Raw genomic sequence first — 13,106 nt, 5'->3', positions numbered from 1 at the left:
GTCCACAGGCAGGGACCCCTTCCACCAGAGCAGGTTGCTCCAAGCCCCTGTGTCCAGCCCGGCCTTGAACGCTGCCAGGGATGGGACAACTGGGCTCTGGAAAGGCGTGCACCCACTTGGGAGGCTTGTGGAGGAGAGCAGCATTTGTTTAGAGGTCTGGATGACCCTGTCTCCAAGCACAAGCTGAAGGAGCTTGGGTTTACCCTGCTTCCAGTAAGAGATAAGATGTTCTCCAAGCACACAGAGGGATACTGCAGAGAGAAAGTGAAAAAAAGTGCTCTCTAAGTTTACTTCTACAGGTCAAGAAGCCACCGGGGTCCCTGGGGTCAGGCTTCAGGGGGAAATTCCATTTTTCAGGAAGAGGCAACTGAAGAAGTGTTGCATCTCCACTGCCGTAAACTTACGGTCAGACCACTGCCAGTCAGAAAACTCTAAGTAGTGCTGGCCCTAGCTCAGCACAGGATGGACTAGAAGACCAGGGCCAGGACTTCCTAATTCTTTCCCCCTCTCTGTTATTCTGGCCTACTACTAGGTTCCCAGTGTGTGAGGTTGGCATCCTCTGCCTTATGCTTATTCCTCTGAGGGCTGCATGAAGTCACAGAGACGGTCACCTTGGGAACCTCTCTAGAATGTGGACGTGGGAGGATGGAATCATAGAATTCCAGACTGGTTTATGTTGGAAGGGACCTTAAAGCTCATCCAGTTCCAACCCCTGCCACGGGCAGGGACACCTTCCACTACAGCAGGTTGCTCCAAGCCCCTGCGTTCAACCTGGCCTTGAACACTGCCAGGGATGGGGCAGCCACAGCTTCTCTGGGCACCCTGTGCCAGCGCCTCAGCACCCTTGCAGGGAAGAATTTCTTCATAATGTCTCATCTCAATCCCCCCTCTGGTAGGTTAAAGCCATTCCCCCTTGGCCTGTTGGAAACTGGAGCTGCTCTAAGGTCTCTCTGGATCCTTCTCTTCTCCAGGCTGAACAAGCCCAGCTCTCTCAGCCTATCTCCAGAGCAACGGTGCTCCAGCCCTTGGAGCATCTCTATGGCGTCCCCTAGACTCGCTCCAGCAGGTCCACATCCCTCTTGTATTGGAGACCCCAGAGCTGGATGCAGCACTGCATCGGGAGGTCTCATGAGAGCAGAGTAAGGGGAGACTGAAGTCACACACTGAAGTTCCTACTCATTTGTTGGGTGCTTGGTGTGAAGCTGCCCATGCCCACAAGAAACCCTTGTGCAAATCCAGACCTGACCTACTGCCCACGTGGTGAAGGTGCCTTGGGAGCATGGAGACATCTTGGCAAGCCAGAGTGAAGGAAGCAGCTCTCGTGTAGCATCCATGTTCTCCCTCTGAAGAGGAGCAGGCTGTGCAGGCACTAATGTAGAGTGTGAACCACCAGTGGTGAAAAACAGTGTCCTTGCTGTCACCATGTGGGCCACATGCTAGTGTACTCCTGGCAAGGGCATTTGCAGCCTTTGCTCTTTTCACCAGCAAAATCTGAATTTGGGTTGAGAAAAAAAAGAAAGCAACCCAAAGAGAGGAAAGAAAAGAGCTCTTCAGGGCAAACGTGAAGCCAAAATGCTCAGCATCAAGTGCTTTTTCAAAGCAGCTGTGGAGCCTTGCTCGGAGACAAATAAAGGCTGGTTTGAAGCTGGAGGACTAGCTGGCAGGACACACTGTTCCCATCTTGCCATATGCTTCCCAGACCACCTGCCCTTTCAGGGATGGGTTCCATGCAGAGCTGCCACCATGCAGGACAAGCATCTGGGTGTTACCACCAGGATCCTGATGCTCGGGCAGGCTTGAGCAAGGGCAGAGCTCTGGGGTCATGGAGTAAGGAAGCCTTTGAGGGATCCTGTCTCCCTTTGGAGAGCTCAGAGAACTGGAAACCTTTATACCTGAGTGGTTTATCCTCACCCTTGTGAGGCTTTGAGGATCATGGGTTGGGATGCAGTTGTGACAGGCTGGCTGGCAGGAGATGTGCACTGCCTGGCCCGCTGGGTAGTATCGTATGGAAGCTGTGTTTTTGGGTTGGTGCAAGGTCTGAAGCATCTCAGTCAAGGGAGTTTTACCCAAAGCGGGCCCTGAAGTGTCTGTGCTCACTGCCTTAACAGAATGAGGAAGGGCTTGAGCAAAAAAAGCATCTGGAACAAGATCAGAAGCCAGACATGCCCCTAAACAAAGGAGATATGTGGCCTTGGATGAGAAAACAGACAGGCAAATGAAATGGAGGGGGCCAACAGCAGGTTGGGTTTCTCTGAATCTCATTTTTCTTCCTTGTGCTGCAACTGTCTAAAGTAAGTGCTGGGGGGCTGTGGTGTGCCAGGACACGCTGGGGCCATTCATCATGGGCTGTGCTGGCAGCTTGGACAAGGCCGTGACGAGAAGCTTCCAGCTATCCAGAGGGGCTCTGCCTCATTTACAGCATCAGGTTTGCCGTCTTTCCCATTCTGCATGAAGGCAAACGCAGGGAGAGAAGATACTCTCTCAGCAGGGCATTAACCTCTGCAAATGTGACCCTGCAGTGCTTTTCTACAATGGCTCTGGCAGGGCTTCAAGAGGGTCATTGCTCTCCCTGATCCCAGAACTCCTTCAGCTCAGTCTGGGAAGGAATTCCTCCTGCTCGCCCCTCATAGGCTATTTCTGGTTGCACTCACACAAGCCTTCTGGGTCAGTACATTCCAGTATGAGAAGTCCTGATCTGCACAGCACTGCTTCTTCTCTTCTAGAAGCTGCCCTCCTGTTCTGGACAGTGTGTGTGAAGATGGAGAGCAGGTAGTTCTGCAGTGATTTCATAAGGATCTGCTACGAAGGGCTTTCTCTGCAAAGCCAGGAAATTAAGTCTGATGTCCAATGTAGAAATTCCCAAATGAGCCTTTTGTCAGCTCCTTGCAAAGGGAGCAGGAGGAGGCCACAGTAACTGGATCTTTGGGATATTCCCCCTTTGGAGGGTTCTGCACTGCCCCAGAGGCAACATCTTCCTTCCCAGCCTTCCTGTGAGATGCTGCTGTCCAAGAATTTCCAGGCAGAGGATGACCAGGGCCAGGAAAAAGCCATCAAAAAGAGTAAAGCTGGAGTCCGTAGGGGCAGAGCTGCCAAGAGTGCAAAAGCAGCACAGAGGAGGGGAGCTGGGGATGTTTCTGAAGCAAGTAAAATGTACCAGGTTGGTATTCCTACCAGGGCACAGCAGCAAAGACTGGAAAGTCCCTGGCTGGCTCCTCTGTGTCTGATAAGGCAGGCTGGCTCCATGCCCTGCCAAGGAAAGACTTGCTTGTGGATCCTTTCTTACAGGAAAGCAAGGCAGGGGGGAGTTATCAGGATGTCAGTCAGAGGGACTGGAAAAGGAAAGGCAGACAGATCCTTCCTTCAGGCAGCTCCAAGCACAGCCACAGTGTTAGCAGGGCCATTAAACTTCACAGGGAAGCTATCGGGAGGGCAGCAGGTTCAGGGCTTCTCAACTGCAGTCTGGGAGTGTAACATTGAAGCCTGCTAAGACACTGAGCTCCCTCCCCTCCATGTCTCCATAGTGCCCTTAGATGTGTACTTGCATCCCCCTGAAACCCTGAAGGTCTTTTAAAGCCTCCTCCTGCTTCAGGGAGGCTGATCCAAGACTAGCTGTTCAATTTTGGTTTGAAACATCCTCCTTGAAATCCTTCTGCTCCTGTGCTAATGTCCCCAGGCCTGACACGAGTGGTGTCCATCCCTGAAATTATCAGGCTTAAACTGCAGGTTTAAAGCAATCAGGAATGCTCTTTTCAAACCCTCTGAAGGTAAGTCGTGGAAACCTGCAGCACAGGGTCCTTGAGGGGAGCATCCAGGGGATGGACAAAACTATCACAGGCAGGTGCACATGGGACCCACACAAGCTTCACTATGGGAAACTCCCACACTAGTGACTCCTGGGTGCTGGGAGGGGGTGGCAGGGAAGAATGAGTCTGGTTTTCTCTGTTCCTTTTTCTTATGTAAGTAATCATGGTCTCAGCTAGAGAGAGAGACAGGGTAATAGAGCTTCTGTCCTCACCAAGCACTGCTGTTCCTCTGTCCTTTGCACTGCTAAATTTCACCCAGTATCTATTACATCCACTTTTTCTTGTAAGTTATACTGCTGCTCCTCTGAATCATCACAGAGTGTCATTAACCTGTTCCCACCTTTCGTGCTGATGTTGGTGTCGTGACTGGCCCCACAGGCTCCCATGGTGTCTCACCAGCGGATGGAGCTCCCTGGCTGCTTCCCTTCACAAACTCCCTGCTTGCTGGGATCCCAGTAAAGCTGGGATGAGGGCCACCATCAGAGGCTCTTCCCTGCATTTCATCCCCAGGAGGGCTTCACCCACCCATCATTTCTCACATCCTGGGGAAGCAGCTTGCAGGCGGAGGAGCAGTGAGTGCTGCCCAGGATGGAGTGTGACGGTCCTTTGACCTCGTGTCCTGTGGGAACAAGAGCTCTCCTGGCTCCCTGCCCTGTGCTAGCAATGCTTAACCAAATGTCCCTGCCTCCCGAAAAATCCCGGACAGCAGAAAAAGCCAGCTACCCGCTGGGACGGAGAAGGAAGGCACCACTGAGCTTTTTCTTGTCTTTGTTTGGGCAGGCAAAGTTCAAGGCTAGCTGTCACACAGGACCATTCCCGGACCTGAATTCATGACAGCGCATCCCGGAGACCCACAGGAACTCACAGCAGAGAAAAACAAGCTAGAGATGACTTTGCCTGAGGTTATCTAGGGGGACCCAGGGCTCAGGACATGATGCATAAGGTTGGTCAGGCTTTTTGTGTGCTTCTTGTGTCATTCTCTGCTCGCCACAATGGGCCTCTCAGCTTCTTACAGCAGAGGAACAGCTGAGTCCTGGTTGCCCAGGGAGGTTGTTGGGGGACAGGTCTGGTCTGTGAGAGGGCTGATGGTGCTGCTGTGAATGGACCACATCTGCAGAGTGAAAAGCTGATGATGTGTCACTCTAGCACATACCGAGTACTTTGTGTTTTGGTTGTTTGTGGTTTGGGTTTTTTCCTTTTCAGTGTAAAAAGAGAGTGATTTGTGGGGACAGAGATGCTTGAGGTGAAGATGACAAGCCTCACAGATGGCCACAAAGTAAGGGGCTGCTCTCCATCTAAATCTCTTGCGGCTGCTGTTGCTGCATTCCAAGCACCATTTCTGGAGGGACAAGAGGGGTTTGTGGTCATTTTGTAGAAAGACACCAGCTTGTCCCATGGTGGAGGAGCAGTCCCAGCAGGGCAGATTGACGTCTGCCTGTGTTGGAGACTTTGTCAGGCAGACATGGCTGCAGCTCTGAGCTCCAGGAGCACCTTGGTTGTGGGGGAATGATGCTGCAGAGCTCTGCTCCTTAGTGACAATGAGTTCGTCCTTCTGCTGTGGCCCTGCCATGGTCTGTGTGTGCCACTCTGTGTCTCTCTCCTCCTTCCCTGTGTAACAGAGCAACAGATCAACTCTTCCCTCATTGCCTGCCTGGTCTATGTAGATGAGATTGTAAAGTCTTCAGAGTCAAGTGTAGGTCTGAGTCTCTGGACATCACCAGTAAAAGTCATGGTTCCTGTGTGGTTTGAACACATGCATGTGGCTGGCACAACCTAGCCATCTGCATGCTGATGTTCCTTGCAGCATGCAGGAAGCCCAAGCCATGGTGCTGGGTGCTGGCAATGGCCATGGCAAATGCTTCAGTGCTGTCCTATAATCCCAGCAGAAGACTGCCACAATCCTCCAGGCCAGGCGAGCCCTGCTTTGATCATGTAACACTTGTCTTCGCTGGAGATACTGTCTCAAGGATGCTGTGACGTGCTGGGATTGGTCCACAAGCCTTACTCCAAACATCTCCCTTCTCACACAGACCCAGAGCAAGGAGAAAGTATCTCCCAAACCTCCATCAGCTACAGCAGTGGCTGCAGGGAGGCAGAAGGAGAGGAGCATGGGAGACATCCATACGTGCCATGCTGCTCATGGTAAAGAGCTTGTGCAGCAAACAGAGAGAATGGGAGGAAGCCAAAATCTCCATCCTGATGGGTCTCTGCTACTTTGTTTTAACCTCAGGTGCTGGCACATGCCAGCCTGCACCAGTTCAGAGCTGACATCACATGAATCCTCCACACACATTCCTTGGTGCCATTCCCTGGGTTCACCCCTGATGACACCCTGGAAATACACCTCACCCTCCTAGTGTGCCTGGCCAGTTGTCACTATGTTGTGCATTGCCCATTTAGGACAAGAAGTAACAGCCTCAAGCTGCACCAGGGGAGGTTTAGATTGGATTTTAAGAACAATCTCTTCACAGAGAGGGTGCTCAGGCATTGGAACAGGCTGCCCAGGGCAGTGGCGGGGTCACTGTCCCTGGAAGTGTTCAAGAACAATGTAGATGAGGCCCTTAGTGACATGGTTTAGTGGTGGACTTGGCAGTGCTGGGGTAGAGTTTGGACTTCATGATCTTGAAGATTGGAAATCAATGATTCTATGACTGTGTTCATGTGAGGATGCTGAGAATGAGGGATAGGGCAAGGTTAGCCTGCCCAGCCTGCAGCAAGTGCGTGTCACTGAATGCTTCCCAGCTAATCAAGGATGTTTTCAGTGAGCTCCGAGCCACGCACAGCTGATGTCTCACACCAGCGCCGTTTACCTCTGCTGTGAAATAAGCTGCTGATTATGCAGCAGTAGATTAAAAGGCTTTTAATATCTTTATTGGGTACAAGATACACAAACTTAGCCTGGTAACTCTTCAGGGGAAAAGAAAAAAACATGAGTGAAGGTAAATCTGAATGATCAAGGGAGAACTCAGCACTTTAGCCCCCTTTTTACAAGCTGCTCAGGTTTGCAGATTAATCAGCCCTGGGTGCATTTGCGTAAATACTCTCATTGATATGATGCAGGTTCATACCCTTGAATCACAGACTCATAGAATCATTAGCTTTAGAAGGGACCTCTAGAGATCATCTATTCCAGCCCACCTAGAGCAGGTTACGCAGGAACACGTCCAGGCGTGTTTTGAATCTCTCCAGAAACTTCTTGTGTTTTAGTTTATTGATCCTTGTCCTGTCGCTGGGCACCACTGACAAGAGTCTGGCACCATCCTCCTGCCACCCGCCTTCCAGATATTGATCTGCATTAATGAGATCCCCTCTCACTCTGCTCTTCTCCAGACTGAACAGGCCCGGCTCCCGCAATCTCTGCTCATAAGAGAGATGCTCCAGACGTCTAAGCATCTTCATGGCCCATCTCTGAAGGAACACTTGCAGCCCCCATGCGTCAGTCCTGCCCTCTCTCTTCTTACATCAGTGATGCTAATTTGCCCTTTGCTGCTGATGGATTGTGTGGCTGGAGAGGTACTTAGTCACCCTGCATCCTGCCTCGAGCAGCGAGCAGAGGGGCAGTGGTGGTTGAATCATCTCCTTACAGCTCTCACAAATCTGAGTAGGAGAGGTGTGTGACATGGAAAATTCAGATCCTAGAGACACTGAGAAGCTAGGCTTCCCTTGGTGTGACTAGAGCAAACCTGGCAGCACCCCCTCCTTGCACCTCATGGGGCTTCTGCTGCTCCCCATCATCCTGATACCCAGTCTCTCTGCAGCTGTCTTTTTTTCAGCTTTTCTTACTTTCTTTCTGTATCCCAGCTGCACTTTGAGGAAGGGTATAGGGAGTATTATGCTGGGGGAACCACAGTATCGGTTGCCATGGGCCATGCTGGAGCCTGCGGAAAAGGAACTTGCACTTCCCTTTGTAGCCGATGCTCCAGTGAAGGCAGCAGACCCTTTCTGGGTATTTCTCTTCGAAGTGGTTGCCTTCAGGAGGAAATGAAACTGTAACCCTCCAGACACTAGTACTCTTCCTCTGGGTTCCCAACCCCAGTCAGCTCTTACGTCTCTTTATGGATTTCCAGCCCTGCAGACCAGGCAGCACTACAGAGGTGAAGCAGCTCTGTAGATCACCTGTCAGATCTTCATTATAGATCCTTGGGTCACAGCTTAGGAACTGCTGCATTTAAAGGATCATGATGAAAAAGGGTAGGTTATTGACTGCAGAGCTTGGCCCTGGAGCAGAGCCAATGTGCTTATGCAAGAGGAATAAGCAAACAGCTAAAATCCTGCAGGAAGAGAAGCCTGCTACCCCACTGAGCCATCAAAACCTCTGATTCCTTCGTCTTTCCTCCAGTCTGAAGCTTAGGTGTCTGCTGGGATCCCCTCCTGTCTGGCTTCAGCAGGCTGCCATCCTGGCAATGGTGTTTCCTTCAATGTATTCTCCCAGTGTGTGCCTTAACTCAGCAGTTATCTTCAATCATGCTACAGGTAGGGGTCTGAACTTCTTGACTGTCCTAGTGCCCCGTGAAGACATAGTGGTGCCCACTCCAGGACAGCAGGGCTGTGTGGGTCACAGCAACTGAAGCAAATGTCCTTTTGTGCTGGAACACCCTCAGCATTGCTCTTGGCAGATTTTGGGCTGGTTAACTACCCTGGGAAATTGACCCCCAGGGTGGGCATCATTCTCAACAGGCAGTTTGGGTGCAGCCAAGGAGGGTGAAGAGAGTTTAGTAAGGTAGAGGCTGAATGCCTCTTGGCCCAGGGCCTGAAAGCAGCCCCAGCAGATCTGATTTCATGGAACCATAGAATCCCAGACTGGTTTGGGTTGGAAGGGACCTTAAAACTCACCCAGTTCCAACCCCCTGCTGTGGGCAGAGACACCTTTCACTAGACCAGGTTGCTCCAAGCCCCATCCAACCTGGCCTTGAACACTGTCAAGGATGGGGCAGCCACAGCTTCTCTGGGCAGCCTGTGCCAGCACCTCAGCACCCTCATCTCTAATCTAAATCTTCCCTCTGTCAGTTTAAAGCCATTCCTCCTTGTCCTGTCACTACCTGCCCTTGTAAAATGTCCCTCTCCAGATTTACTGTCATCCCCTTTAAGGACTGGAAGGTGATCCAAGGTCTCCCCGAGCATTCTCTTCTCCAGGCTGAACAAGCCCACCTAGCACAGATCTATCTGCAGGGTCCCTGCTCCTCTCTGTGCAGTCCTGGGTGTTTGTTTCTGCAGGATGCTTCTGCTGAGGCTCTCAGTATTATAGTGGGTTATTGCCTTTGTCCCTCTGGTGAGTAAGGTCAGCTGGGTCTGGAGAGGCTCATCCCTCAGCTCTGCACACAGCAAAAGCAGCTCCCCAGCCCCTTCAGCTACCTTGCTTACTAATGCCTGTCATCCACCACTTGCTGGGGATCTGAACTGGCATGAAGGCGATGCACAGGTCTCCAGCCCTCCAAAGGGGCTGTGCTGGGGGACCCTTTGCCCCTGCTACCAAAAGCAGGGCAAAGCCTCTTTGCCTCTGTTTCCACTGTCCCACACCATGCTCATGGCCAAACCCCTGTGAAAGGCCACAGGGGAGAGGTGCAGGTCTTTACCCAGGTTAGCTCTGGTGCAGCTCTGCCTGTGTCTAAAGCATGTAACTGCTTAGAGATGCCATGCAGAGGCAGGAAGCATTGGCTTGGTGGATTAAATCCTCATTGCCATGCAGGATTAAACCCCCAGAACCTTGACCCTACAGGAAAGGGCCAGAACTGCTCCCAGGACCTGGACTACAAAGCTGGAATCAGTCATGCATCAAGGAAAAGATGTGACATCCATGTCCATCACTTGGTGTCCTTGGGTCAGGAGCGAGGGTCAAGCCCTCCTGGAGCTGAAAATCCTACCTTCCAGAGTGATGCAGCCACATCTGTGCTGAAGAGCTGCTTTGCTGCTGTAGTAGTCTGTGAGTTTGCCAAAGGGGTGGGGAAGCCTCAGGCCACAGAGATGCACTAAACCCCACACCATCATACTGTCACTGCTCCTGATCCCACACCCCAAGGCATCAGCACATGCCAACACCAGGACTGGCAGGGAGCATGGCTGTGCTGGAAAGGGCCAGAGGGCTTTCTACCTGCTCTGCTGGTGGTTCAGTGATTGCCATGGTGGGTCAGTGGCTTGCTGCACTGAGCCACACGCTACAGACGGGCTCCTGACAGCTCCCTCAGTTTCTATTCCCCAGTCACCCTTTTTCTTTCATTTTCCACGTCTTTCTCTGACTATAAATATCCCTGAGAAGGACTTCCCAGCCTTCACAGAGGAAGAGGCAACAATTGCTTCCTGAAGGAAGTTGGCCAGGACGCCTGAAGGACCCTTTTCACCCAAGTGTAAATGACACCAAATGATGTCCCCAGACAGGAAACGTTGGAGGCAGCAAGGGCAGAGGATGCTGCCAGAAGGGTTCCATAGTGCTTTGTGGAGGAAATAGAGCTGCTGCCATCAGCTGGTTAATGCTTGGGGTGGGCTGCCATTGGGAACACAGCCTTGGGGTTCCCTGGGGCTCCTGTGAAGGCACAGCTGAGACCTGCAGTTCCAGGTTTGCCACAGAAGCAGGCAGGATGCTGCTGAATGACCAAGAGTCCTGCTGAGGTACTCCAAGAGTGCTTTGAGCAGCATGATTCACTTCTTGTTCAGTGTCTCTGCACAGGAGGTGGCTGCCATCACCCCTAGACACTCAAAGGTCTTTGTTTCAGAAACAAAATCATCCTCTTAAGGGCTGTTTTATTTCCCCAGGTGAAGGTACCTACACATTGACCTGGAGGATCTAAAGGGGGATCTGCATTCAGGATCTTTATCCTTATCTCATGCTAGGAGAGGTTGATCCTTCCACAGACTCTCTCCCATACGGGACAGAGCTGAGGTGACATGCTTCTCTCTTGATATTGCCCAACTGGCTTGATTTATCCACATCAAACATTTACCATCCACAGTCAGCTCCTTCATTAGCTGTGACACATCATGTTTAACCACACTGCAATAGCGCAGCCAGCAGCAAGCGTGCAGAAAACTGCACAAGGTTAATACAGAGACAATGGGAAAACCTGGGGCTGAATTCAAACAAACATGCACAAGCCTGGAAACACATCTGAGCTGGCAGAAGATCTTAGGTGAATGTGTACATCCACCTGCACCACCTTCATCCCTGCCTCTTTTGTTTATTCCCAGCTTGCCCACAGACCTGGGGGCTTGCATGGAGGAATAAGAACATATTTGGCTTGCAAACCACAGCGTGATTAACTCCCAGCAAAGCTTCTGGGTTTCACTTTGTGGTTGTAGGAGTTCAAGATACTACGCAGGGTTAACTAAATGTCTTGCCTGCATGCCCGGAGCACTCAGCTCCACCAGTACAGGGCAAGCCATGGGTTTTCCAGAACCAGGGAGAAGCCAGATGGGTGGGAAAGGAAACATGTTAAGAAATGATGGAAAAAACCGAACTGAGGAGCATGCCAGGGGTCCTTGCCCCACTCCCGAGCAGCTTCAGGCCCTTTCAGGCTCTACCCTGAGGAATGGTTATCTCATCCCCAGGAACGCATCCTTCCTCCAAAGGCTGTTTTGAAGGCAGTGTTTGCCATCTAGTGGGAAAGTAGGGTCTGGGCATCCCTCTTGCTTGCAGAAGGATGGGGCTTGGGGTTGTTTAGGCAGGAGTTGGGGATCATGCTCCCCCTTGCCCATAGCTGGTCAGCAGCTCCCAAACCCAGCAGAGAGCTCTGGGAAGGAGGGAATTTGCGAGAGCTGACACTGGCTCAGCTTCCTGCAGGTATCTCACCATGCTTTTTGCAGCCAGCCATGGATGCCTCGCTAAGTGTGGATCCACAGCCCAAGCCCTTGGAGTGGACCCTGGCTGAGCTGGTGCCCAACATAACATGAAAAACGTGCTCTGGAATAGAGGAGAAAGCACCATGTCCTGGATAAATGATGCCTTCCAGGTTGGCATCCCCCTGGGGATTAGTGCCTTCTAGATCAGCATCCTCTTGGGGACCAGTGCTTTCCAGGTTGGCATCCCCAGCATGCCTGAGGCAATCAGTGTTTTTTCAGGTCAGCATCCTCCCTGGCATCAGTGCTTTCCAACTGAGCATCTTCCAATATATTGGTGCCTTCCAGATTAGCATCACCTGGGGATCAGTGCCTTCCAGGTCAGCAGATCCTCCTGAGCATTCTCCAGGAGATCCCATGTGTAGACACAGACCTGGCACTTTTAGCACCTTACCACTTCCATACCCATCAGCTCAGAGATGACTATGCAGTGCCCAGCACTATGTGGAGCTCAGCCACTGCCACATCTGGTGGATGTCCCAGTGTGGTGCAAAGGCTGGGAGTTGCTTGTTTAATGGAAAGGGCCTGTGTGTTGTAACCTCCCAGAGTCACATTTAACTCTGGTCTGTCTCTCCTGAGGGAAGCTTCTGAAGTGTGTCCTGCTCTTGTTTCAGTCCCCACAGCTCTGGATGCAGCTGGAGGAGAAGATGGAGTTCCTGCTGTGAGGAAGAGATTACGTCCTCTGTGCAAATGACATGGCAGCATCACACTTCATAGCATAGAAGGAAGAAGCTCTTCCCTGTGAGGGTGCTGAGGCGCTGGCACAGGGTGCCCAAAGAAGCTGTGGCTGCCCCATCCCTGGCAGTGTTCAAGGCCAGGTTGGACACAGCAGCTTGCAGCAACCTGCTCTAGTGGAAGCTCCCCCTGCCTGTGGCAGGGGGTTGGAACTGGGTGAGTTTTAAGGTCCCTTCCAACCCAAACCACTCTGTGATTCTATGATTATGGTACGTGTGCATGGGGAATGCAGTGGGCACTGCTGCAAAAAGAAGTATGACTGCATGTGTCCCCAGTGCCATCATGCTTCATGGAACATGAAACACTGGGAACTTGTGCTTGGACAACAGGGCTGTTCTCAGTGCAATAAAATCTATCAGGCAAGTCCTGGGCTTGGTGAGCTCACCCAAAGTGCTGCTGCTGCTGCTTTAAGAAGAGAGCAGCCGTTTCCTGAGAGCATCATGAGCAGCAGTGCTTGGGAATAGCTAAGCTGCTGGCTTTAGCCTCCCAGCATCTCTGTGGTCAGATGCTTGATGCTTCCTGGCTGTGAAAGACCAAAAACATCCTCGAGGCAGGGAAAAGGCCAGCCCCAGCAAGCAAAGAAAGAAAGAATCCATTCCTGCAGGGAGAAGCCTGCAATGGAGCAGCAGTAAGAGATGTCTCAGTCCCTCCCCTCTCCACATCTATTTGAGAGCCAGCATATCTGGCCTGGCAAGTGATGACTCCCCTTCTCTCTTTCAGGAACGAGTGGATGATGGGTAA

The 13,106-nt window shown here is 51.7% G+C and overlaps 1 protein-coding gene across 1 annotated transcript in view; it reads left to right on the top strand.

Moving 5' to 3' along the window:
• CCL19 (chemokine (C-C motif) ligand 19) overlaps window positions 1-13,106 on the top strand; it is a 22,272-nt gene extending 9,166 nt beyond the window's left edge. The window contains exon 4 of the mRNA XM_010019914.1: window positions 13,086-13,106. Coding sequence (XP_010018216.1) covers window positions 13,086-13,106 — 21 coding nt within the window. The remainder of the gene's footprint in view (window positions 1-13,085) is intronic.

Source organism: Nestor notabilis, unplaced genomic scaffold (assembly GCF_000696875.1).
Source record: "Nestor notabilis isolate BGI_N333 unplaced genomic scaffold, ASM69687v1 scaffold5518, whole genome shotgun sequence".
NCBI classification, from domain to species: Eukaryota; Metazoa; Chordata; class Aves; order Psittaciformes; family Psittacidae; genus Nestor; species Nestor notabilis.
Note: the sequence above shows the minus strand (reverse complement) of the source record. Positions and strands in the feature narration are given on the sequence as shown.